The sequence below is a fragment of the Lissotriton helveticus genome, chromosome 6 (assembly GCF_964261635.1).
Source record: "Lissotriton helveticus chromosome 6, aLisHel1.1, whole genome shotgun sequence".
Lineage (NCBI taxonomy): Eukaryota > Metazoa > Chordata > Amphibia > Caudata > Salamandridae > Lissotriton > Lissotriton helveticus.
The window spans coordinates 2033733439-2033756570 of NC_136067.1; the positions used below are offsets into that span (position 1 = coordinate 2033733439).

General features: G+C 43.8%; 2 protein-coding genes across 6 annotated transcripts in view; one reads left to right on the plus strand and one right to left on the minus strand.

Moving 5' to 3' along the window:
• The window catches only part of ASXL2 (ASXL transcriptional regulator 2), a 446593-nt gene that overhangs the window by 352082 nt on the left and 71379 nt on the right, over positions 1-23132 (plus strand). For both annotated transcript variants that reach the window (XM_078650022.1, XM_078650023.1), the window contains one exon: positions 22551-22666. In XM_078650022.1, coding sequence (XP_078506148.1) covers positions 22551-22666 — 116 coding nt within the window. The remainder of the gene's footprint in view (positions 1-22550; positions 22667-23132) is intronic.
• The window catches only part of LOC144763959 (uncharacterized), a 286851-nt gene continuing 273599 nt past the window's right edge, over positions 9881-23132 (minus strand). For all 4 annotated transcript variants that reach the window (XR_013596286.1, XR_013596285.1, XM_078650024.1 and 1 more), the window contains one exon: positions 9881-10373. Coding sequence is in view for 2 of the 4 variants with exons in the window: in XM_078650024.1 (XP_078506150.1) it covers positions 10311-10373 (63 nt within the window). In the remaining 2 variants the exon portion in view is untranslated. The remainder of the gene's footprint in view (positions 10374-23132) is intronic.

Consider the following 23132-nt stretch of genomic DNA (forward strand, 5'->3'; position numbering starts at 1 on the left):
TTCTTTAACGTTGTGACCTAATGCTTTTAAACAAGTCTCACTCAGTGTGCATTTGAACACCGAGGAAGGCGTCACGCCGAAACACGTTTGTTTTTGCCTGCAATAAAGGAACTTGAAAAGCATCTCCGGGAGTGCAGCATCTTTTGAAAAAGCAGAGGAGTTGTGAGTGTGATATATACACATATATATATATATATATATATATATATATATATATATATATATATATATATATCCCACACAAAGAAAAATACTCTTGGCACTCCGCTTGGTAAATCCAAATAAATTTATTTCACATCTGTAGAAGCCTACGCGTTTCGAACCTGTAGTTCCTTCTCACGGCAGTATATATAATATATAATACTGCCGTGAGAAGGAACTACAGGTTCGAAACGCGTAGGCTTCTACAGATGTGAAATAAATTTATTTGGATTTACCAAGCGGAGTGCCAAGAGTATTTTTCTTTGTGGGGGATAATATACGAGACCCTGTCCTGGTCTCGACTCTGGCACCAACTGGAACGCGCTCCCTCTGCGTCAGGACAATTGGTGTTGCATTAGGCTGACATTTCACTCGTACAAAACCAGAGAAATTCAGCAGTTATAGTTACCTGAGCAACTAGAACTCACGCCCCTGCAGTTAACTGCTTATGACCGCACATATTACATCATTCATGTCATGGTCAGTGACATAGTGACATCACTCATGACATCTCAAATGACATCACTGATTACATCATCCAGCGATTGTGAGTGTTTTCTAGAATTTTGTGATAAAGATATATAGTAAGATACTATAAATGTTAAATTTGTAAGGTGTATGTACTGCATATGAGTGATACTATTTGTAACACATATTATGTGAGTTACTATGTAACTGTGTATATCTGTGTGTGAGTTGTTGTATAGGTGAGTGAGTAGCTGTATTGGTGTGTGAGAGGCTGTATGAGTCGGAGAGTGACTCGGTGTGGCTGTGTATGTCAATGAATGGGTGTGTCAGTGGTGTATGGGTGAGTGAGTGGGTATGCGAGAAACTGGATAGGTGAATGATGGGATGTGTGAATGGCTGTATGAGTGAGTGAGTTGGTGCATAAGTGTTGTATGGGTGAGTTAGTGTGCGAGTGACTGTATGGGTGAGTGTCTAGCTGTGTGCGTGATTGTATGGTTGACTGAGTAGATTGTGTAAGTAGCTGAATGGGTTACTGAGTCAGTGTGTGGGTGAGTGACAGGGTGTATTAGTGGCTGCATGTATGAGTTAGTTGTTGTGTAAGTGGCTGTATGAGTGGCTCTATGGATCACTGAGTGAGTGTGTGTGTGATTATATGGGTATGTAAGTGGTTGTGTGGGTATGTGATTGCTTGTATGGGTGAGAGAGTGGCTGTGTTCAGAGCCAGTATGAGTGAGTGAGTGGGTGTGTGTGACTGTGTAGGTAAATACGTGGGTGTGTGAGTAGCTGTATGGTTCACTGTTAGCAATGTAAGTGGCTGTATGGGTGAGTAATTGGTTGTATGATTGGTTGTATGGGCAAGTGAATGGCTGTACGAGTGATTGAGTGGGTATGTGATTGCCTCTATGGAGGAATGAATGGGTGTGTGAGTACTGGTATGGGTTTGTGAATAGTTATGTGAGTGGTTTTGTGGGAGTACAAGAGGTAGTATGGTAGTGTCTGTAGGTGCCTATATATATATAAATTTTTTTTTAACAATAAAATATTTGCACCAATATTCGCAATGACGTCGATAGTCGCGACATCCGCGCAATGGTACACAGGGGGCCACACTGATGGTCATGTTGTCATCGTTTATATTGCGTGTGATTAAAAACATAACTTGTGTCACTAACATCCCCATTTCTCAAACATGGGGCCACCCTGACCCCTTATGTCAGCTGCCACAGAAATTTTCAGTCTTGAGAACCGTTCCAAGATCGATAAAATAGCAGCTGCAACTCTCTGTTCAGGTTGCGGCCAACCAATCTCATCATTCCTGATGGCGCGCGCATTCACGATTAATCGAGAAATCCTTACGAAATATCCTCGAACACAGATATCACTATATTTTTCAACTTTAATTACTCAAGAACTACTGAACGGATTTGCACCAAATAACAGAAAGCACAATCTGCGTAACAACACCTACCTTTCTGCCAAATTTGGCTTAATTTCGTCCAGCTGTTCGGCTTGTAGGTTTGAATTAACATAGGAAAATGTACTTTTTTGAGCCCCCTTCTTTCTTGGCACCCGCTTGATGGATCCCCTCGAAACTTGCCCTGCAGAACAAGACTTACGATGACACATTTTTTGGGGGAAAATTTTGTGAAGATTCGTCATCTGCCACCAAAGATGTAGGCAAGTCAAAAAACACTTTTCCTATGGAAACTAGGTCCTAACTATAACTACTTACTGGCGACCACCAGTAGTTAATATATATATATATATATATATATATATATATATATATATATATATATATCACCACCCGTAATGTAAATACGCCAAAGGACCAGGTGCAGACTCCAGATATCTCCAAAGATTTATTTGCACTTTATCAGCCAAAACACGTTTTAGTCACTGTGTGACCTTGCTCACATACACATTTATATGAATGTGTAGGTAGATACATACACACACACACCTTTAATCTGTTGTGTCATTCACATTTTCCTTCTGCCCTCTGCAGCTTGGGCCAGCCTACTCCAGTCATTGTCTAACCACTGGGCGTGTCAATATTCTATGTCAATATGTGATTTTTGGTACCAAAATTATATTCTTGCTTTTAGACATTTTTTTCTATATTGGCAAGGACCTGGGAGATTACCAACAATAAAGTTTTACAAAAACTATGACAAAATTGGCGAAGACAACGCCTGACATATTGGCTTTGCCAATGCTTGTTTCACATTGTATCATTGCCGTTGTAAGATGACGTTCAGGCTCTGTAGGTATTGATTCTTGGGTGCGAGTGTCATCGAGTATAGAAAACCTGCCACCTCTAGGGCCTGCTGGTTAGATCTGTGTCTCAAAACAGAAATGACTAACTGCCCAAGGTCACACGGCGCGCTTTGTGTGGAGGCACTCGGTGACCCCATTGCTTTTAAGCAAATCTGCTGTAACTGCAAAGCTCGAATTCAGCCCATTGAAATAAGAAGTGGGAACAATTAAAGACATACACATATTTAAAGGATTTTTCATCTGTGTCTGTGTTTGGGGTTTTCCGTGCTAATAAAAATAAATGTGGTGTAATTAAACGTGTTATTTGGATCAAGTGTAGTAACAATATATATCTTTATAAATCACTGCTTATCGGTTGTAGAGTCCATACTACAATGAATTTGAAACATACAGGATACTTGGCAATCCATCTCACTGCATATAATTAATGCCTTCTGCTCTGTTTTTGGGTAAATAAATTATTTTGTAACTTCTGCACGTGAAAATACAGCAAGGCATATTAACCCTTATATGCAGCTCTACCAAGGGTAATATGGTGTATAGTACCATTGCCGGGCCAAGGGGGGATGGGGGAAGAATAATGACCTATTCCAGACTTGCCTCTTCTGAGCAGTTGCCCACCCCAACAGTAATGTCTTACTAACATTACCCCCAGCATCCCAGTAACTGCCGCCCCTAATCAGCCAGAGGCATCAAAAACATCTGTCTCCTTTCTCTTTTCCTTCATGAACTGAAGCTAAATTATCCCAAATAGGGCCGTTTACAAGCATGATGTCACACGCATGATTTTTTAAAAATAATTCACAGCAATTATGCGGTTCAAATGTTCACATTGGTAACCACGAGTCTCAAATCCACTTGTCCTGTAACATAATCCACTTGTCCCTTTGGTGCTGTGTGTGCAGAGACAAATTATGGAAGCAATCTCATTATATAAGAGCTCTGATAATAGCCACCTCTCCGCAGATCTACATACTGGGGTTGGCGGTAGTGGTAAGCAATAGTTCACCATGGCTGGAATGCCCTTTTGAGTCTGAGCAGATCTACTAACTTGCATGTTTTATGGACTTTGATCACCTTCTCTCTAATATTTTCCCATACAGAGACCTTTTTTTAACTTTACTCCTGATAAGGGTAGAAGTAAACTTCTGCAAGGGGTGGGGAAAAAAGAGGTTGGTGGAAAAGTGAACTTGTGACCGTTCAATACATTTTCGCATGAGCATATCTACACATGCGTATTTGCTAGTGCTAAAATGCAGTTCACAAATATTTTCTAGGAGTACAATTTCCTGACCTTCTAATGTACATTCTTGTAGATTCCGGAAAGCCGTAAATCTGCACTAATGCAAGAACATATTGGATGGATGCACATTTGTGACTTTCTATAAGAATTGGGCGCCTATTTAGGACTGGCATTTACCAAGACCTTTTGATTTTATTAAAATTCTATCTCTCTCTATATATGTCCCAGCTGGCTTCACTGTGAGTGACAACATTCTACTCTTTGACAAGGAGCATATTAGCATCAGAGCCATGAGCTACTGTGGCAATATGTGTTTTTTTTAGGCCAAAACTATTAGTTGCTTTTGCCAATGTTTGTTATAATGTCGGGGGCCCGCAACTTCTACAACAATAAAGTTGGAATAAAATCATGTCAAAACAACACACGCAACTAAAAGGCTAACCAAACGACTTGCCAACAATGTTACACCCATTGGCTTTGCTAATGCTTGTTTATTTTCATGTTTCCTATAATTTTGTTGAAGCTGGTTACACTGATTTTCCATTCTGAATATTTTTGGAAAATACTAGCATGCCGCAATACATTTGACTAAATGTTGCTTCAAATAAATGGTCCTAAAATTTCACAGTAGTTTAGCAAAACTTTTTTTCTTAGTTGCATTTTTTTAAATAAACATTTTATTTTGAAAGTACAGAATCCTCAATCTTGCTTTCAAGTTTTTGCAAATATTTTGATCTAATAAGAGAGCATACTGGAAGCATTATACGTAGGGTGCCCGGTTTACTGTATTTATTTTTTTAACATTTCCGTCTGTATTTATCCATATTTATTTTTTGGCCATCTTTTTGGTATTTTTCCATATTTATTTTGTGTTTTCAGGAAAAATTGAGTTGTAAATGGTATATTTACTCATTTATTTAATGGGAAAACATGCACTCATAGTTTGATGCGTGTCGCATTTTAGCAGCTTAAGCAGCTAAATATAACAAAACACTTTAGCCACAGATCAATATTGGCATTATATACAAATGTATCTTTATGTATGCCTGGATTTAAGAATACCTTATCCTGTCTTTTAACTCACATGCTGTCTATCTGTTCAGCTACTGACCTGGAATACATGTAGGACCGTCATTAATAAAAAGCACAATTTTCTGTGTTTTTCCACTTTTAAAAATAAATACAGACAGGAAATACATTCTTTTCTGTCAGTATTTATCTGTAAAAATCAGTAAAAACTGAAAACTGGGAGCCTTAATTATACGTACCCTCATATTGTTTGACTTTGCAAATGTATGTACACATTTTTATACTGAAAATGCTGTCCGTAATGCAGTCTGAACGTACATTTTCCTTAGAGCGCTCACCCTAATAATAATGGTTTGGATTAATGAACCATAAATACAAGTTTGAATAACATTAACATATGGACACAAATATTTCTTTAACCGCAGACCATGCCCTTTCCTGAGCCATAATGTGGTACAGTAATCTGGCAGCCAAAGGGTTTGTGCTGCAGGGGGTTGGGCCTACTTGTCTCAAGGACAAAATATACATGAAAGCGTATTGTCCTTGACCCCAAACAAAATGTCCTGGGGTTCAGGCTATAGGAATTCCACACCCTTGTTACTGTCATAAAGTGAGGTATTCATTTGAATAAGTAGGTACCCTCACCATTTTAATAAATACACTCTGGTTAAACACAGGTTTTAGAGAATCTCTGCTCAACAAACAGCAGACAATTCCACAGAGAGATCAGAAGTTTAAGCAGTACCAACAATTTTAAAGTCAAGAAAAAAGAAATGCCCATCAGAACAATGGAAATCTAAAGTCTACTTTCAATCTTTGTACAGTAGCCACACACAGCTATTAAAGGCCACTCTTGCACCAGAACTATAAAACAGTGTAAAATTCCCAGCAAACTGTTCTGGATTACAGAGACTGGGAGGTCAGGAGCATAGTCCATAATCTTCCATAATGATACACTCCAGTGCTTGCAGTCTTCGTGATGCTCGCCTGGGGTTCTCCAGCCACAATTCAAGGAGGAGAAAGTCCTTTTTGGCCCCGCTGCTGTCTCCAACCAGGAGGCCTAAAGTTTCTTGATGCTGGAAAAATCACTAACCAGGGTCTCCGTTACCTCCCCGGGTCATCATAGCCTGGGCTCTCCCAAGATCCCATATGATTTTGTCCCAAGTGGTCAACAGGGCCTACTTCATACCACCTTCTTCTTCCTTTTCTGTCCTTATAGCAGTAACAGGATTCCATCTAGTTGACCAATGGGAAGCAGTTCCAGTCACTGGCTGTCAGCAAGAGTCAGGAATGATTCAGTCGTCTTTCCCTAGCTGTAAGGAGGAATCTTCTTTTCCTCCAGATTTTTCTTCCCAGGTCTGAGAACGTTCTGTGGAGGTGGAAAGGCAGCCTTATGTTGTGCTCTAGCAAGTGATTGGAGTATGTCACTTTTAGTATGCTTGTCTACTTAGTGGCTTGTCTACTGTAGTTAGTTAGTAACCAAACATCATCCACATTTGAGCTGTTAATTTCCTCAGACAGGGAACTCAAGTCACAGACTAGTACTGATCCGCTTTCATTTGTTAAATCTCAAAATGCACTCAAATGTACTCATGAGAGACCTGCTAAGCATATGTTGGAGATCTTCTGTCACTTCTTGTGATGCCACTTCCTGTGAGGCCCTGGGCTGTGATACCACTTCCTATGATGTCACAAACAATGTCACACACTGTGATTGCACTTGCATGCTGCCTAAGTTGGTTAGTCCCCCCCACTTCTGTTTTTTAGGACTTGTACCCTGGCCATGTAGTTAATAGTATGCACCAAAGCTTCTTCCTGTTAAGTTTATCTTTAGTCAAGGCCTTATGATTTTGCTAATGTTATATGTGTAATTTACTTACATATAGAGGTTTAGAACCAACCCTTACTCTGTTATTGTGTCATTTAATTCCCCCCACAAAATACACCATATAGTATGGAATAGTGGATCTGCCTTCTTAAGCCATTAGCTACATTTATTGTGAGGGACCTTCTGGCCTGTAGGGCTTAACGTAAGAAATACCTGTGCTACATCCATATACTATCAGGACCACATCGGAATCTCCTCAAACCGTTAACTACAGTAGCACCTAGAAATACCTAGCGCCATAGTGCGTACTACATAAATGGACATCTATCTGTACTTCAATTTGTATTTGTGCAGCGCTTGAAAGCTCCAATATAGTGGTGCTTTGTTCCTTCTGGGTTTGCGTCTTGACTTCAGGCATGGGGTTTCGGTGCATTATGGGCTTCAGGGCAGTTATGCTTTGTGCCTTGTGAAAAAATATAATTTTCGACTTTTAAGCATCTAGGGATAGAACATCTCGCACTCTGGGGACATCTATTGGAAGTGTCCTCTGGTTTAGGTTCAAGCCTGCAGGTTTGTGATTCACCGTCATGACGGGCAGGAACCGGGATGTAGGGTTTGAATTTTGCTTATTAGGTCTAGTTTACAAACCGATTTAGCTACGTTTTGTCAAATACCTATTGTGTACAATACCAATACAAATGACCAGATGAATCCTCGATGAGCAGCAGTCAGGAGAAGTAAAGTTGTTACGGACAAGAAGATAATGGGAACAGGAGGCCATTCTTTGGTATGAATTCTGATGCACCCAGACAAATATAACAGTTGGAAGAATAGAGTCTTCAGACTTAATCTTGATCTTGAGCCCTGATGATGTCCACGTGGGCCGAAACGCGTTGGCTGGGCTGAGTTGACTGCTTCCGATGAAAAGCATTGACTGAATACAGTTTGGAATCAAAAAGAAACACTACTCCTAAGTGACTATTTTTGGGGATCTAAACGAGCTATTGGTTAACACAACTATTCTTGGAATCTATGAAAGAAAAATGACAGATTGATTTGTATATGCTCCTTTTCTTCTAAGGTTGGACTTTGTATTGACGCTGCCCAGGGGCAGTGGGACCACATAAAGTTGAGCGTTGAGGTGAAACAACACAAGTTTCTAGATAACACACCAGTGCGCCCTAGTTTTGAGCCCACACTGCCAGCGTGCCTTTTCTTACATTAAAAATACTCTTTCCCTTCATAGCTCTCGTCTGGGGGTGGGGGAGCTCAGGGAGGGGTGGGGGAGGGAGCATGGTGACCACAAAGCAAGTTACTCATTGCTCCTCTTCCTTAAAAAAAAAAAGCTTTCACACTACTACTATTAATGTATTATATTTTTACAGATCCAATGCTTGCTTCTTTAGGTTTTGCCTGGCGAAAAGATGCGCTCTGCGCATCTTTTTCGCGCAGGCGAAAACCTGATGAGAACTGTAGTGGGGTTTGGGTCGGCCCTCGTCATTTATTGGCTGGCTCCATAAATGGAGCCTAGCCATTGGACGAGGGGCCTGTCCGTCAATGCCGGACCAGATTCGGGGGCGTTCCCGCGATTCTTTGGCTTTTGCCGACGTCACGCGACGTCAGCCGAAAGCCGGGAACGCCCCCGAATCTGGTCCGGCATTGAGCCGGCACCCGCCTTTCTGACCTTCTCAGTTTCTTCCCTCAGGCTCGGACGGGAATAATTATCCCTCCACTCCTCTTCACACCCACTCACTCCCCTCCTCCGAATTCCCCTGCCGCCCCCTCCTCCACGCAGCCGATTCTACCCCTTCCCGCCCCCTCCCGCCCCTGCCAATTCTACCCCTTCCCGCCCCGTGGGTGGCGCGGCTGGGGGTGGCTGCTCACGGCCTATGTGTGCCAGAACAACTGAAAGCGCCGGGAAGCCGTGCCAGTGTCAGAGTGTGCGCTACAGAAACGCCAGCTGGCAATAGCAGTGTGAGGCCTTCAAAAGGTGGCTGCGCCTTACCACGAGGAGACCCGTGTGTACTGGGAACACGTCCGGATCCGTGACTAACTCTGTCCCAGCCCTACTGGCTTTGTCACAGGCACTGTCGCCTGTCCAGAAGTGTGGCAGGCCAGTCAAGTCACTAGAGAGGATGTCGTGCAAAGAAAGCTCGCTAGAAGCTCGAATTTGGGGACTTGTGGTTTTATTTAACCAGTGTAAAACCAGGACTACAAATCCCAGAATTCTAAGAGAACCCCCGGGAGAGGACTCACTGGAACTGGAAGCTTTGCAGCTGTGTCTGGGGTGTTGCAGCTCATGATGAGGCAGTTATTGATGGCCCCACTGGAATGTCTGGGGGGAGGGGGGGGAGTCGGTGACCCCGCCCCCGGGCCCCCAGCAGCGGTGACTCGGTGGGAACGGAGCGGCCAAGGTTGGCCCGGCCCAGGGGACCCCTCGTGGAATCCGGACCGAAAACATAGCCCGGATTCCTGGGAATCCGCCGGGCTGAGAGGGGCAGAGCAGGCGGGCCTCCCCGGGGAGCAAAGGGAAGGGCTGGGGCCGGCACAGCTTGGGCGAGTGAGGGGTGACTGACTGCCCGAGTGAGTGAGGTTACATGAGGTAGGCTGTGCAGGGCACCTCTTGCCACCCCTCACCCACCGTGACACACTGGCCCCAGGCATTGCTTGCACCCGGGGTGGGCGAGTCAGAGCACTCATGGGCGAGCCAGCCTGAGCCGAGCCCGGGCACCGGTCTGGCTCTAGAAGCCGAAGGCCGAGCCGAGCCGCAAAACAGCAGCAAAGGCAGCAGCGGTTACTTTTGTAACAGGTGCGCAAATAAGACACGTTCCTTAACACGTAGAAAATTAATGTTTATTTAATGACCACTTGTGTTTCACCGACAGTTGCCCGAGTATAAGTTTCAGGCAGGGTGTCTGTCCCACCCTCAAACACACGCTTCATGTACGTGTTAACAATAATACACATTAAAGTCACACAGCGCACCTTTCCGCTCGCCCCTGATGCAGTGTTACCACTTTGTTTCTGCACAGCCTCTGTAGCCGTAGCGAGCCCATTTTCACCAGTTTATCTGCTTTGTTTTATTAGTGTTCCCATGGTGGTGGTATGGAGTGTGTGTTTCTGTAGTATTCCCTCGCGTCAGCAATTTTTTCTCTTCGTTGCAGCAGAGTTCTTACTGTGTTTTGGGCACTGTTCCTTCCTTGTTTCATCAGTGCTCTCACTGGGTTTTGGCACTGTTCCTTCCTTGTTTCAGCTGTGTTCTTACTGGGTTTTGGCACTGTTCCTTCCTTGTTTCAGCAGTGTATAATATGGATTTGCATTTTCCTTGTTTTCGATTTGTTGGAATAAAGAGACATAAAGGGAGGGAGGGAAAAGAGGGGAAAATATATTTTTCATTATATTTTTTTTCTCTCTTTTTTCTCTTTCAATCTACCTCCATTTTTGCTCTAATCTTATTTGCTGGATAAGTAATTTATTTTGTCCCCTCGCTTTTGGCTTGTGATGTTAGGTAAGTGGCCCTGTAGGGAGCTGGAAGAAGGCAAAGATCCGAAGCGAGAGATGAGGGTCCTACAGGGGGAACCAGCAGGACAAATAAGAGGTCTGTTCAGGACTGGGAGGGGCAGATGAAAGGCCCGTCAGGGATTGGGAGGGACAGATGAGAGACCTTCAGCAAATGGGAGGCTAGAAAACGACCCAAAGGAGTAGATGAGAAACCAATAAGAATCAATAGAGCAGCGAGCATTTTAACAGCAAAGCTAACAAAGTTTAGATTGACATGTATGAGCCCTAACTAATTCCCAGCGTTTGAATTCATCAAGGCTGCATTTTGCTGAATTCTTAGCTTCCAAATTCTGCCTGGTAGTTAAGTTAAGGAAATATTATAAACCAAATAGATGGCATGTGTTCCCTTCAGTTAGTGCTGCCTTTTTAGCCTACAGCCCATTCTTGCAATGTATAAGCATTAAACTACAAATCTCAGAATGCAGTTGTTGTTGGATAAAAAAGCTGTAATGGTTTAAGGATCCAGGACGGCTCTGCTATAAAAGAGGAAAAAGGCATGCATGCCCCAATTCCCAATTCAAACTGGAGACTCATATTTTTTTTGCCAGAAACAGGCTTCATTTTAGCATGCAATTGCTTAGAATTCCCACCATCCCATTCTTAACGGAAATTCATTTGAACCAATTTTTTTTCAAATCTCCTTCATAGCCACTCCCAGCCTGCCCTCTCCCAGCCTGTCCTCTCCCAGCCTGCCCACTCCCAGCCTGCCCTCTCCCAGCCTGCCCTCTCCCAGCCTGCCCTCTCGCAGCCTGCCCTCTCGCAGCCTGCCCTCTCGCAGCCTGCCCTCTCGCAGCCTGCCCTCTCGCAGCCTGCCCTCTCGCAGCCTGTCCTCTCGCAGCCTGTCCTCTCGCAGCCTGTCCTCTCGCAGCCTGACCTCTCGCGGCCTGCCCACTCCCAGCCTGTTCTCTCCCAGCCTGTTCTCTCCCAGCCTGCCTTCTCCCAGCCTGTCCCCTCCCTGCCCTTTCCCAGCCTGTCCTCTCCCAGCCTGTCCACTTCCAGCCTGCCCTTTCCCAGCCTGTCCTCTCCCAGCCTGTCCACTTCCAGCCTGCCCTTTCACAGCCTGTCCACTTCCAGCCTGCCCTCTCCCAACCTGCCCTCTCCCAGCCTGTCCTCTCCCTGCCCTCTCCCAGCCTGCCCTCTCCCAGCCTGTCCCCTCCCAGCCTGTCCCCTCCCTGCCCTCTCACAGCCTGTCCTCTCCCTGCCTGTTGTCGTGTCCCGGCGGCAGCAGGCAGGAGCGAGCACTGCGTCCCCGAAGTAACAGCTCTAAAGCAAGCAAGAAGTACGCCCCCCTCCCACCAATCCCTGTTAGGTAGTGGAAACTGTCCAAACTGGGGTGCAGACAGCCCCTCTCACCTTTCGGCCTGGTACCACTGCACCAGCCACACTACTTCCCTACTGACCGTTCTCCACTTCAGCCCCGTCTAAATTACAATTCATGCTTGTGACCCTTTTGCCTGCTTGTGCCTCCGTGTGCCCCTGTTGCCTGCTTGTGCCTCCGTGTGCCCCTGTGGCCTGCTTGTGCCTCAGTTTTCGTGCCCCTGTTGCCTGCTTGTAACGGTGCCTGCTTGTACCTCCGTTTTCGTGCCCCTGTTGCCTGCTTGTGCCTCAGTTTTCGTGCCCCTGTTGCCTGCTTGTGCATCCGTTTTCGTGTCCCTGTTGCCTGCTTGTGCCTCTGTGTGCCCCTGTTGCCTGCTTGTGCCTCCGTGTGCCCCTGTTGCCTGCTTGTACCTCCGTGTGCCCCTGTTGCCTGCTTGTGCCTCCGTGTGCCCCTGTTGCCTGCTTGTGCCTCAGTGTGCCCCTGTTGCCTGCTTGTGCCTCCGTTTTCGTGCCCCTGTTGCCTGCTTGTGCCTCCGTGTGCCCCTGTTGCCTGCTTGTGCCTCCGTGTGCCCCTGTTGCCTGCTTGTGCTGTGTGGGTGTGTGTGGAGGGCTCTGTGTAGCTGTGTGTGTGGGAAGCTTTGTGTGGCTGTGTGTGTGGGGGGCTGTGTGGGTGTGTGTGTGGGGGGGGTCTGTGTGGGTGTGTGTGTGGGGGGGCTCTGTGTGTGTTTGTGTGTGTCATTTGCGAGAGATAAAGCTAGTGGCATTGTAAATGGCAATGCCATTTATTTATGTTAAAAAAACATAAATAAAAATAATGTCAAGAGCAATGCCAATAGCTCTAACTTTAACAAAGGCAAAACCATTGCATTGTAAATGCTTGTTTTCCCGATGTTATTAACAAGAAAATTGGCCAAGACAAAAGGTCATCTAACGTCTTTCAAAGGCAAGGCCTATTGTCTCTGGCAATGCATATATGTCTTTGGGATTGGGTGGAAGGCAGTGCAGCCTCATCCGCAATATACTGAAACTGCATCGAGATGGTGAGGTCAGGCGTGACTTGTAAACGTCACTCCTTCACCTGCTCCACCTGACATATCTGTTCTTCTATTAATCACACTCTGGCTTAAGGATTGCATTAGATTGTAATTGTATTTAAATAGCGCTTACTACCTCTGACGAGGCATCAAAGTGCTTATCGGCGAGTAGCACGCTACTCCGGAACCCAAAGAGGATTAGTTGTGAATTAGTATAGGAAGATATAAAATGAATTTGAGCGGTGGACATGTGAGTTTGTAATTTGGATTGAAAAAGGATAGTGGAGGGATAAAAGATGGAAGGGTTTGTATTTATATAGCACTTGCTACCCCTGATGAGGTGTTGAAGCGCTTTTCGACGGGTAGCACGCTACTCCGGAACCCAAACAGGATTAGTGGGGAATTAGTATAGGGAAATATGAAATAAATTTGCGCGGTTGACATGTGAGTCTGTTAGTTGGATTAAAAAGAATAGTGGATAGATAGAAGTGAGAAGGGTCTATAAAGGGTTTTGGGGGGGGGTCATAGCAATAGGAGGAGGTATGTGATGAATAAAGGGGAGGTGGAGTGGAGACGAGTGAGAGGGAAGGGTTTAGAAAGGCTTGTTTGGAAGATCTGAATAGTAAAGGAGGTTTGAGATGATGCAAAGAGGGGTAGATAGTAGCCTCTGTGGGTAGCACGCTAGATTGGGGGGAGTGCGTTGTCAGCAGATTGGTGTATCTGATGTGATCCTGTGTCGGACGTGTTCTGGTGTGGTGTGTGCGTGACCAGAGAGGTTCTCTTGTCTTGTCTCCTGGGCAGTACTTGGTGTGATGGTGGAGACGCTGTGAGGGTTGGGCCTACTGATAATGTCTGTACCAGATGGCTGTTACCATGGACTCTGCATGTTCTGTGTTATGTTTTGTGGTTTCTGTTGTGCTTTCAGTTCATAGCCCGTGCTGACTGCAGCAGCTGCATCAACCACTTTTATGTTTATGAGCAGAGGACACACAATCTTTAAAAGGCCTAGATACTGGAAAATGATTATCAAAGGTTTGGTGCCCCAATACCCTCCCAGGCCCCCAAAGGCAGCCCTATTCAGACATTCTTAGTGCCATGACACCATCTCAGTGGCATACTCTGTGCTTTATGACACAACACAGTGGCTGTTGCCTTAAGTAGGGTTCTCCAAAGTCAGTCCTGGAGGGCCGGATCCATGCCAGGTTTTTAGGATAACTACATTTATCTAAATGGGGATATGCTAAAAACGACTTTAAAGAACCCCACGCTTAGTGCATTTTTGCTCCTATGAATACTGCACTTGCGGCCCTTCATGGTTCAAACTTTGCATTTCCCCTCACTTTATTGTGCAGTAACTTACAGTGACCTGCTTCGTTTGTTCATCTATACTCAGTTTGAATGTTAAAGCAAACTCCAGCTCACTGCACCTGTCTGTTTCCAAGAGAATAACTTACGTTGTTCATGACAGGTGTGTTTACCTCGAATCTCACACAAGGGGATCAGCACAAATCTCTGCACTTCTGTTTTTCCTTATGTTGGCTGATCAGAATAGGCAAATGAGAGCAAAGGGCTTGTGTTGTAATCAGCGTTTTCTAAATTACATGTGTATTGTGTACGCTCTGCTGAAAGACATGCCCCGTCAGCATGTTGGACTGGAATATGTTGGGGAGGGTTTATGGTGGTAGGCTTGAGAGGGACACATGGAGGCGAGCAGCTTGACGACAACATCTGAATGCACATAGACCATATTCTCCTGTGAGAATGATTACTTCATAAGAACAGTAGAAATGGGCAGACACCCCCCGCAACTCGAGGCGGGTTGCCATTAGTCTCGCCATGGGCACGAGCCACTCCCTGCACAGGAAGTGCCGTCGTCTGAGTGGTGTCCGGAAGTGATGTCATCAAGAGGCGCAGAGGGTCTCGGGGTCATTTAAGCTGGCTCATTTCTGGCGCGCTTGAGTTTTAAAGTTGGGAGTGTGGAGAATTGCACGTTGTGCGTGTACTAAGGGCGAAACCCCTCCTTAGGCTTAACTGTACCTTTGGCAAAACCTACACGCGCATAGCTCCCTTCCAGCTCTTTGAAGGATGCAGTTTTAGAAAGAACTTAAAACATTGCAGTTGTGATGCTCTGTAATTCCACTGGTTCCAGCATGTGGCATGTTGCCTGGTCCTTTCTTAGAAACAGTAAACCACAGCCTGAGCCAACTGGCAACTCAACTACTCAGTGCTATCTGGAAACTTCCTGTGAAATGTCTTGTAAGTGCTGGTGAATGCCTGAAGACCTGTAGACTTTGCCTTAGCTGTTTTGGCGCATAACTGTATAATTTGTGGCAGATCTGTTTGATCTCGACATGCCTGTCTGGTTAGTACTGAGTGGTTATTTAAGCGGGCAGGCATTCCCTGTATCAGTGACAGCCAATTGCCAGCAAGGTTCCCAGACCTTTTCACATATGATATGTGTGTCCTGTTAACAATGAGAGATCAGCTAATAAATTGGTATATGATATCAGATTGTGACTTGGATTATATCTCATTAATACTGGGAGGATGCCAAAAAGCTAGAATAACTGGCCTCCTTCTTGTGGCTAGAGGTATAAGGCAGGGTAGACATTGTTTACTATGTCAATGAAGCGTATGTTAATGAAGCGTAGCGGGCTATGGTTAGAGCCCCATGTGTCATTTTGTGCACTGTGGATATTCAGGTGCTATGTGGCAGCTGGTACTCCTAGCATTGTTTGGTGAGGCATATCTTATGGTTGGGATAGCATAGTTGTTACATTCCATATGAATGTGGAGGTCTTTCCAAAGTTATCCTGGGTGAAGGTCCCCGTTTGGATCAAGTGCCTGTGTCCGTCCTTTTGGGGTGGTGTGTTGCCTGGTACTGTTCCTTCGCTCTGGATTGTGCTTATACTTTTAGAAGGGTTATTGGTTTGGGTTCTATCCTAGGGTCGTTGATCGCTGTCATTATCTTGTGAACAACCATGTTTTCATGTCTTTTCTGAACTTTAAATTTTCTTGGATGCCTCAAAACTTGGCTGCCAATGAGTTCCCGCGATTGGGGCAGATCCCGAGAAAGTGGCGCCTCCTACAGATGTCTTAATGTAATGCCACGTGAGGGTCTGTGATGCTAGCATGGAAAGCACTAGCTTGATTAGTTTGTATTGTTTAAATGTAATTTGTAGCTATAGGGGCACTTTTTATTGGGAGGCTCTATGGGCTTTGCAAAGTGCCTCAAACCCTGCTTGTCTACCCACAGGTAGCCGGTGAAGTGTTTTAGGACTGGCTTCATGGGTTCTCTGGGATGAAGGCAGGTGGTTAAAAGTTCAAACTTGGAAAGTGTCATAGAGAATTAAGAGAACGAGACTGCAGGTGGCTGCGGCCACACAGAAGTAGCCTGCAGGAAAACACATCTTTGTTGCTTTACAAGGCGGAATTCCCTCTCTAGCTAGAACATCAACTTGCTCTGTACCGCCAACATGTTGATCATGACTCAAGGCGGGGTCCGTCAGCTAAATCCATACCACACTGCTTTGTACATGGCTGTAATAGCTGTTCTTATTCTTCGCTGAAGTCCTGGGACCTCTTCTCCTTGGAGTGAATAATGACTGTATCTATGACCAGATTATGGTTGACTTTATAATTATTATACAACATTTACCTTTCTTGCTGGTGATGTATAAAAACAATCTTGGCACATTAGTTTGATTTTCAAAGTACTATTCACAGCCGCCAGCCTCATGGACCTGTGAAAGGCTCTGTTTTTAGTGGTTCGGTCCCCGGACTATGAAAATTTAGTTTATTTTCAAATACATTCTTCTGTAAATAAGAAGAAATTATTTATAAAAAATACCAATTCTGGTCCTGTAAAACAGGAAATCTATCAAAAAAACCTTGAAAAAAATATATTCTCTGTCACCTGTGTACCAATAGAAAACTAGATGAGACTGCCAGTTCAAACTGCATCCAGACTAAGACAGTATCCACAAATATGAAATGTAATTTATTTACCTCCTAAAAATTCTCTATCATACAAAAGTCTAATGAATACAAAATAAATGCAGTAGCAAACCACTTAGACCTGGAGATTGACCATGGAGACCTTCAAAAATGTCATTTTTTGACTCTCAGAAGCTTGCCTTGAAGCCCGGCCTATGCGTACGTTCCTTTAGGTACTGATCCCCACCCCCTCGACCCTTAGCAGAATTCACCCCTTACATTATAGAAGGCAACATAAATGTTCACCGTACATAAACGTTCACCGTTCTGTTAGAAGGAAATCACATTGCAGGTAATTCTGGCACAGGTTTGGTAGGTCTTTCCTCACCCATGGTTTTTCATCTTGAAGTCTTTAAATATTGAGTGCCACATGACATAATTCAGTTTATCATTGGCCTCATGGTCTCTGAAGACGAATTCTTCCTTAAAGAAATAAATACTATCCATTTTCTCAGTTCCCCAGAATGCCCAATATCAAGTTATTTGCAGGGCAAAGCTTGTCTCCAGAAGATGCTGAAGTGTCCCCAGAAACACCAGCATGTGCTGCACTATTGCCCCAGCTCACCGTGCATCTTATCAATTTTTTATGCATTTATTTTGGCTTTCAGAATGCTTCTGTTTTGTGAATATGGGCACACAATGGGCAGGGCAACCGTTCCATTCTAACGCCCTTCACGCGTCCCTTTATCCACCGGCATCCCAGCAGTGAAGCTGTTTCATGGCTTCAGCTTGCACAAGGCGCCAACCTGGGAGTAATTAGAATAAGGTCCTTTCCTGAATGTTGATTATATTTTCTTATATTTGAACCATATCGGAAAGGACTATAGTTCTGATCTATTCCATGACCTGTGGGAATAGGTCTCTGTTTGATCAGGAGGAGTGTAGAAATGTAGGATTGTTTGATGTTTATAGATAGTTATTTTTCTGTTTTTTGTTTAATACAGAACCCTGGAGCCAGATGTTAGACTGGATTTGGTCCTTACATAGCGTGAACGTAGCTAAGGAGTAATGGAATGCTGCACTTGTGCTCGGGGAGGGAAGAAGAACTGGAATTTGTGCATTTAGATGCGTGTGTAGGCGAGAAGAGAAAAGTGTTGTGTCGTCATCTGTCGATAATGACATACACAACGTGTGAAGGAGGGTGTGAGACAATCTCTGTGGTGAAGACCGTGTCTTGCTTGTGTGCAGTGCTTGAGTCTTAATGACCCCTATCATACAACTGAACCATCATACAACCCTTGTACTTTACACCTGTGTGTTTTGTGTACAACACTTCATGCGATTTGATCTCCGTGTGCTTCAGAAACCGTGCCAAGCAGTGAGTATGGCAGTAAACCTCATGAACTCCAGGCAGAGTCGCTGTGGAGTCGTGAGCTCTGGTCCATCAGGCGGTGTAGCAGTCAGCCCACCTGGTCCTCTGAGGAGCCCAGATCAGGGTATTGTAGGGGAGGGGGAGTTAGAGCAGAGCTGCCCTGCAGTTTTCTACCTTTACATTCCATTTTTTTTCCAATTCAATGTGACTTCTATGTTAGCCTCACCCATGTTTTTCCTTTTTTTAAATGACATTTTAAATGTCCTTGATGTCTTTTGTGAATCCTGCTCCCCTGGGTGCCAGATGTGTTCAGTATCATTAAGACTCCACACTAGATCTCGGCACTTGTATCTACTCTTCTTTGCGCTCTGTTTGTTGCATCTACTCTTCTTTGCGCTTTCTTTGTTGTATTTACTCTTCTTTGCACTCTGTTTGTTGTATTTACTCTTCCTTGCGCTTTCTTTGTTGTATCTACTCTTCTTTGCGCTTTCTTTGTTGCATCTACTCTTCTTTGCGCTTTCTTTGTTGTATCTACTCTTTGCGCTTTCTTTGTTGTATCTACTCTTCTTTGCACTCTGTTGTATTTACTCTTCTTTGCGCTCTGTTAGTTGTATCTACTCTTCTTTGTACTCTGTTTGTTGTATCTACTCTTCGTTGCGCTTTCTTTGTTGTTTCTACTCTTCTTTGTGCTTTTTAGGTTGTATCTACTCTTCTTTGTGCTTTCTTTGTTGTATTTACTCTTCTTTGCGCTCTGTTTGTTGTATCTACTCTTCTTTGCGCTCTGTTTGTTGTATTTACTCTTCTTTGCACTCTGTTTGCTGTATCTACTTTTCTTTGCGATCTGTTTGTTGTATCTACTTTTCTTTGCGCTTTCTTTGTTGTATCTACTCTTCTTTGCGCTTTCTTTGTTGTATCTACTCTTCTTTGCGCTTTCTTTGTTGTATCTACTCTTTGCGCTTTCGTTGTTGTATCTACTCTGCGCTTTCTTTGTTATATCTACTCTTCTTTGCGCTCTTTGTTGTATCTACTCTTCTTTGCACTTTCTTTGTTGTATCTACTCTTCTTTGCACTCTGTTGTATCTACTCTTCTTTGCACTTTCTTTGTTGTATCTACTCTTCTTTGCGCTTTCTTTGTTATATCTACTCTTTGTGCATTCTTTGTTGTATCTACTCTTCTTTGCGCTTTCTTTGTTGTATCTACTCTTCTTTGCACTCTGTTTGTTGTATCTACTCTTCTTCTTTGCACTTTCTTTGTTGTATCTACTCTTCTTTGCACTTTCTTTGTATCTACTCTTTGCGCTTTCTTTGTTGTTTCTACTCTTTGCCCTTTCTTTGTTGTATCTACTCTTCTTTGCACTTTTTTTTTTTTAATTTAAGAAGTTTTGTATAGCGCTAGCCAGACCGCAAGGTATCGGAGCGCTTCACATAATTACAAAGTGGTGCAAAAAGAAAGCAAACAGAGCATATCAAAGTACAATACAGTGCACTTTCTTTGTTGTATCTACTCTTCTTTGTAGTATCTACTCTTCTTTGCACTCTGTTTGTTGTATCTACTCTTCTTTGCGCTCTGTTTGTTGTATCTACTCTTCTTTGCACTTTCTTTGTTGTATCTACTCGTCTTTGCGCTTTCTTTGTTGTATCTACTCTTTGCGCTTTCTTTGTTGTATCTACTCTTCTTTGCGCTTTCTTTGTTGTATCTACTCTTCTTTGCGCTTTCTTTGTTGTATCTACTCTTCTTTGTGCTCTGTTTGTTGTGTTTACTCTTTGCACTTTCTTTGTTGTATCTACTCTTGTTTGCGCTTTCTTTGTTGTATCTACTCTTTGCGCTTTCTTTGTTTCTACTCTTTGCGCTTTCTTTGTTGTATCTACTCTTAGCGTTTTCTTTGTTGTATCTACTCTTCTTGGCACTTTCTTTGTTGTATCTACTCTTCTGTGCGCTCTGTTTGTTGTATCTACTCTTCTTTGCACTTTCTTTGTTGTATACTCTTCTTTGCTCTTTCTTTGTTGTATCTACTCTTTGCGCTTTCTTTGTCGTATCTATTCTTCTTTGCGCTTTCTTTGTTGTATCTACTCTTTGCACTTTCTTTGTTTTATCTACTCTTCTTTGCGCTCTGTTTGTTGTATCTACTCTTCTTTGCACTTTCTTTGTTGTATCTACTCTTTGCGCTTTCTTTGTTGCATCTACTCTTTGCGCTGTCTTTGTTGTATCTACTCTTCTTTGCGCTTTCTTTGTTGTAGCTACTCTTTGCGCTTTCTTTGTTGTATCTACTCTTTGCACTTTCTTTGTTGTATCTACTCTTCTTTGCGCTCTGTTTGTTGTATCTACTCTTCTTTGGACTTTCTTTGTTGTATCTACTCTTCTTTGCGCTCTGTTTGTTGTATCTACTCTTCTTTGCACTTTCTTTGTTGTATTTACTCTTCTTTGCGCTTTCTTTGTTGTATCTACTCTTTGTGCATTCTTTGTTGTATCTACTCTGATTTGCGCTTTATTTGTTGTATCTACTCTTCTTTGCGCTCGGTTTGTTGTATCTACTCTTCTTCTTTGCACTTTCTTTGTTGTATCTACTCTTCTTTGCGCTTTCTTTGTATCTACTCTTTGCACCTACTTTGTTGTTTCTACTCTTTGCGGTTTCTTTGTTGTATCTACTCTGCGCTTTCTTTGTTGTATCTACTCTTTGCGCTTTCTTTGTTGTATCTACTCTTCTTTGCACTTTCTTTGTTGTATCTACTCTTCTTTGCGATCTGTTTGTTGTATCAACTCTTCTTTGCACTTTCTTTGTTGTATCTACTCTTCTTTGCGCTCTGTTTGTTGTATCTACTCTTCTTTGCACTTTCTTTGTTTCTACTCTTCTTTGCGCTCTGTTTGTTGTATCTACTCTTCTTTGCGCTCTGTTTGTTGTATCTACTACTGTTTGCGCCGTGTTTGTTGTTTCTACTCTTCTTTGCGCTCTCTTTGTTGTATCTACTCTTCTTTGCGCTCTGTTTGTTGTATCTCCTCTTCTTTGCGCTCTGTTTGTTGTTGATGGTCCTTGAGTGTCTATCAGTCAAAGCTTGAGCCAAAGAGCTGCTTTATCATTTGCAACTTAAAGCCCTACCCAAGATTTGCTTATTTTAGTCTCCTTTTCGCTTGGCTGTTTTCACAAAGAAGTGTGCCTAGAAGCCACTGGCTTTGTCATTTCCCCAATGCTACCTTACAAAGACAATCACTCCGATCAACATGAGAGGGAAAGACAGATTAACCATCCCATATTACAGGTGAACACCACACCGCGCCATGTTTTGGACTGACATCATCTGTGGAGGTGTCAAAGTAGTACCTTGTCAATGGTAACAAAGGGCACTGAATGAAGAACACCACCTTCAGGGGATAGCCAAATAAAGCAAGCATTGGCAAAGCCAATAGGTCACCCCTTTGAGACCTATTAAGTTTGCCATTCATTTTTAGCCATGCTGCACAAGGGTTGATGCTGCAACCCTCGTGATTACCAAAAGAAAAGAAAATGCACAAAAAAAGTTTCTGGGAGCCAAACACTCCAATGCTGAAGTCACCGCCCCAAGTGTACCTGCAAGACCATGTCCTGTTTACTTACCCACTCTTGCAGGAACAGCCAGTCCTGCATCTGAGCCTAATCCTAGTATTCAGTAGCTTGATAGTGGCAGGGTTCCTGGTCAGAAGTTTGGTGGGAGGGTCCAGAGTGATCTCTTAGTTGCTTATCTGTTGTAACTCGGGCTGTGTACCAATCTCCTTGCTGAATTCAAGCAAACAATTCATCTAAGAGCCCCCGGTGCCATGCCCGCCAGCCCCCTCTTTAATCCCATTGTAGGACTGTGATGTTACCTGTGTGCCCCTAGAGAGACCTGCTTGTTTCCCAAGTGGCTCTTTAGCCTGGCAGTGACAAGCGGTGAAATGTTTGTTTTTGTTACTCTTTTCTACATCCTCACCCTCCTGGTTTTCTGGATTACATCTATATGTGTCTAGGTGCAGCCCAGGGACATGTTCCGTGATGGAGAATGTTCTGAGCCACCTTCAGAACTTTCATTTTCATTTGTCTTACGCATTGCTTCATATGGGTCATAATTGAGGAATATGCATATCTCCCTTGAAAATGTGTATTTTAAGGGGAGTGAAACCATTAAATGTAGATATTTTTATATTGGCTTCTTGCATTTTACTCAGATGAGAAACTGAACGTGCCAATGAGTTACAAAATACTTAAGTATTCACTCTTCCTTCATGGTTTATTTTAATTTCATTCATTCTTTGTTTTTTTATTTCCATAGTTCCGTCTAGGCTGCCCCAGCCATCCTCCCCTCAGCCAGCCTGTCTACCTCCCTCCATCCCAGCTGGTAAAGTCATCTCTCCATCCCAGAAGCACAGCAAGAAGGCAATCAAACAGGTAACTAGGTTACAGTAGTGAGCGGTGCAGCCCTTGTATGTGTGTACAGTTGTCTCAGCGTGCAAACCATCAGAAGTGTTGTAAAGGTGGCCCTGGTTCTTGTAGTGAAATAGACTAGAAGAAACCTTTCTGTACCAACATGATGGCTGGCCAGATGCACAGACCAAGGGTTTGACTCCTAATTTAGACCCTTCAAACAATACCTTTACAGCGTTTGCGGATACATTGATATTTGAGTAAAGAAATCCAGGACTTGTTAAGCGCTGCAAATCACCGGTGAAGATCTCGAGGTGCTGAATCGTAGGCACAGGGAGATTAATTGATTTGCCCAGAATCACAGGATGTTGACGCCGAGACTCATATCTGTTTCCCACCGGCTCCGGAGTCGGCAGCTCAGGCCATTACACCACATCCTGTCCCCCGAGTCCTTGCCATATTTGAGTAACCTTGTATTCAAGCAGCTCTT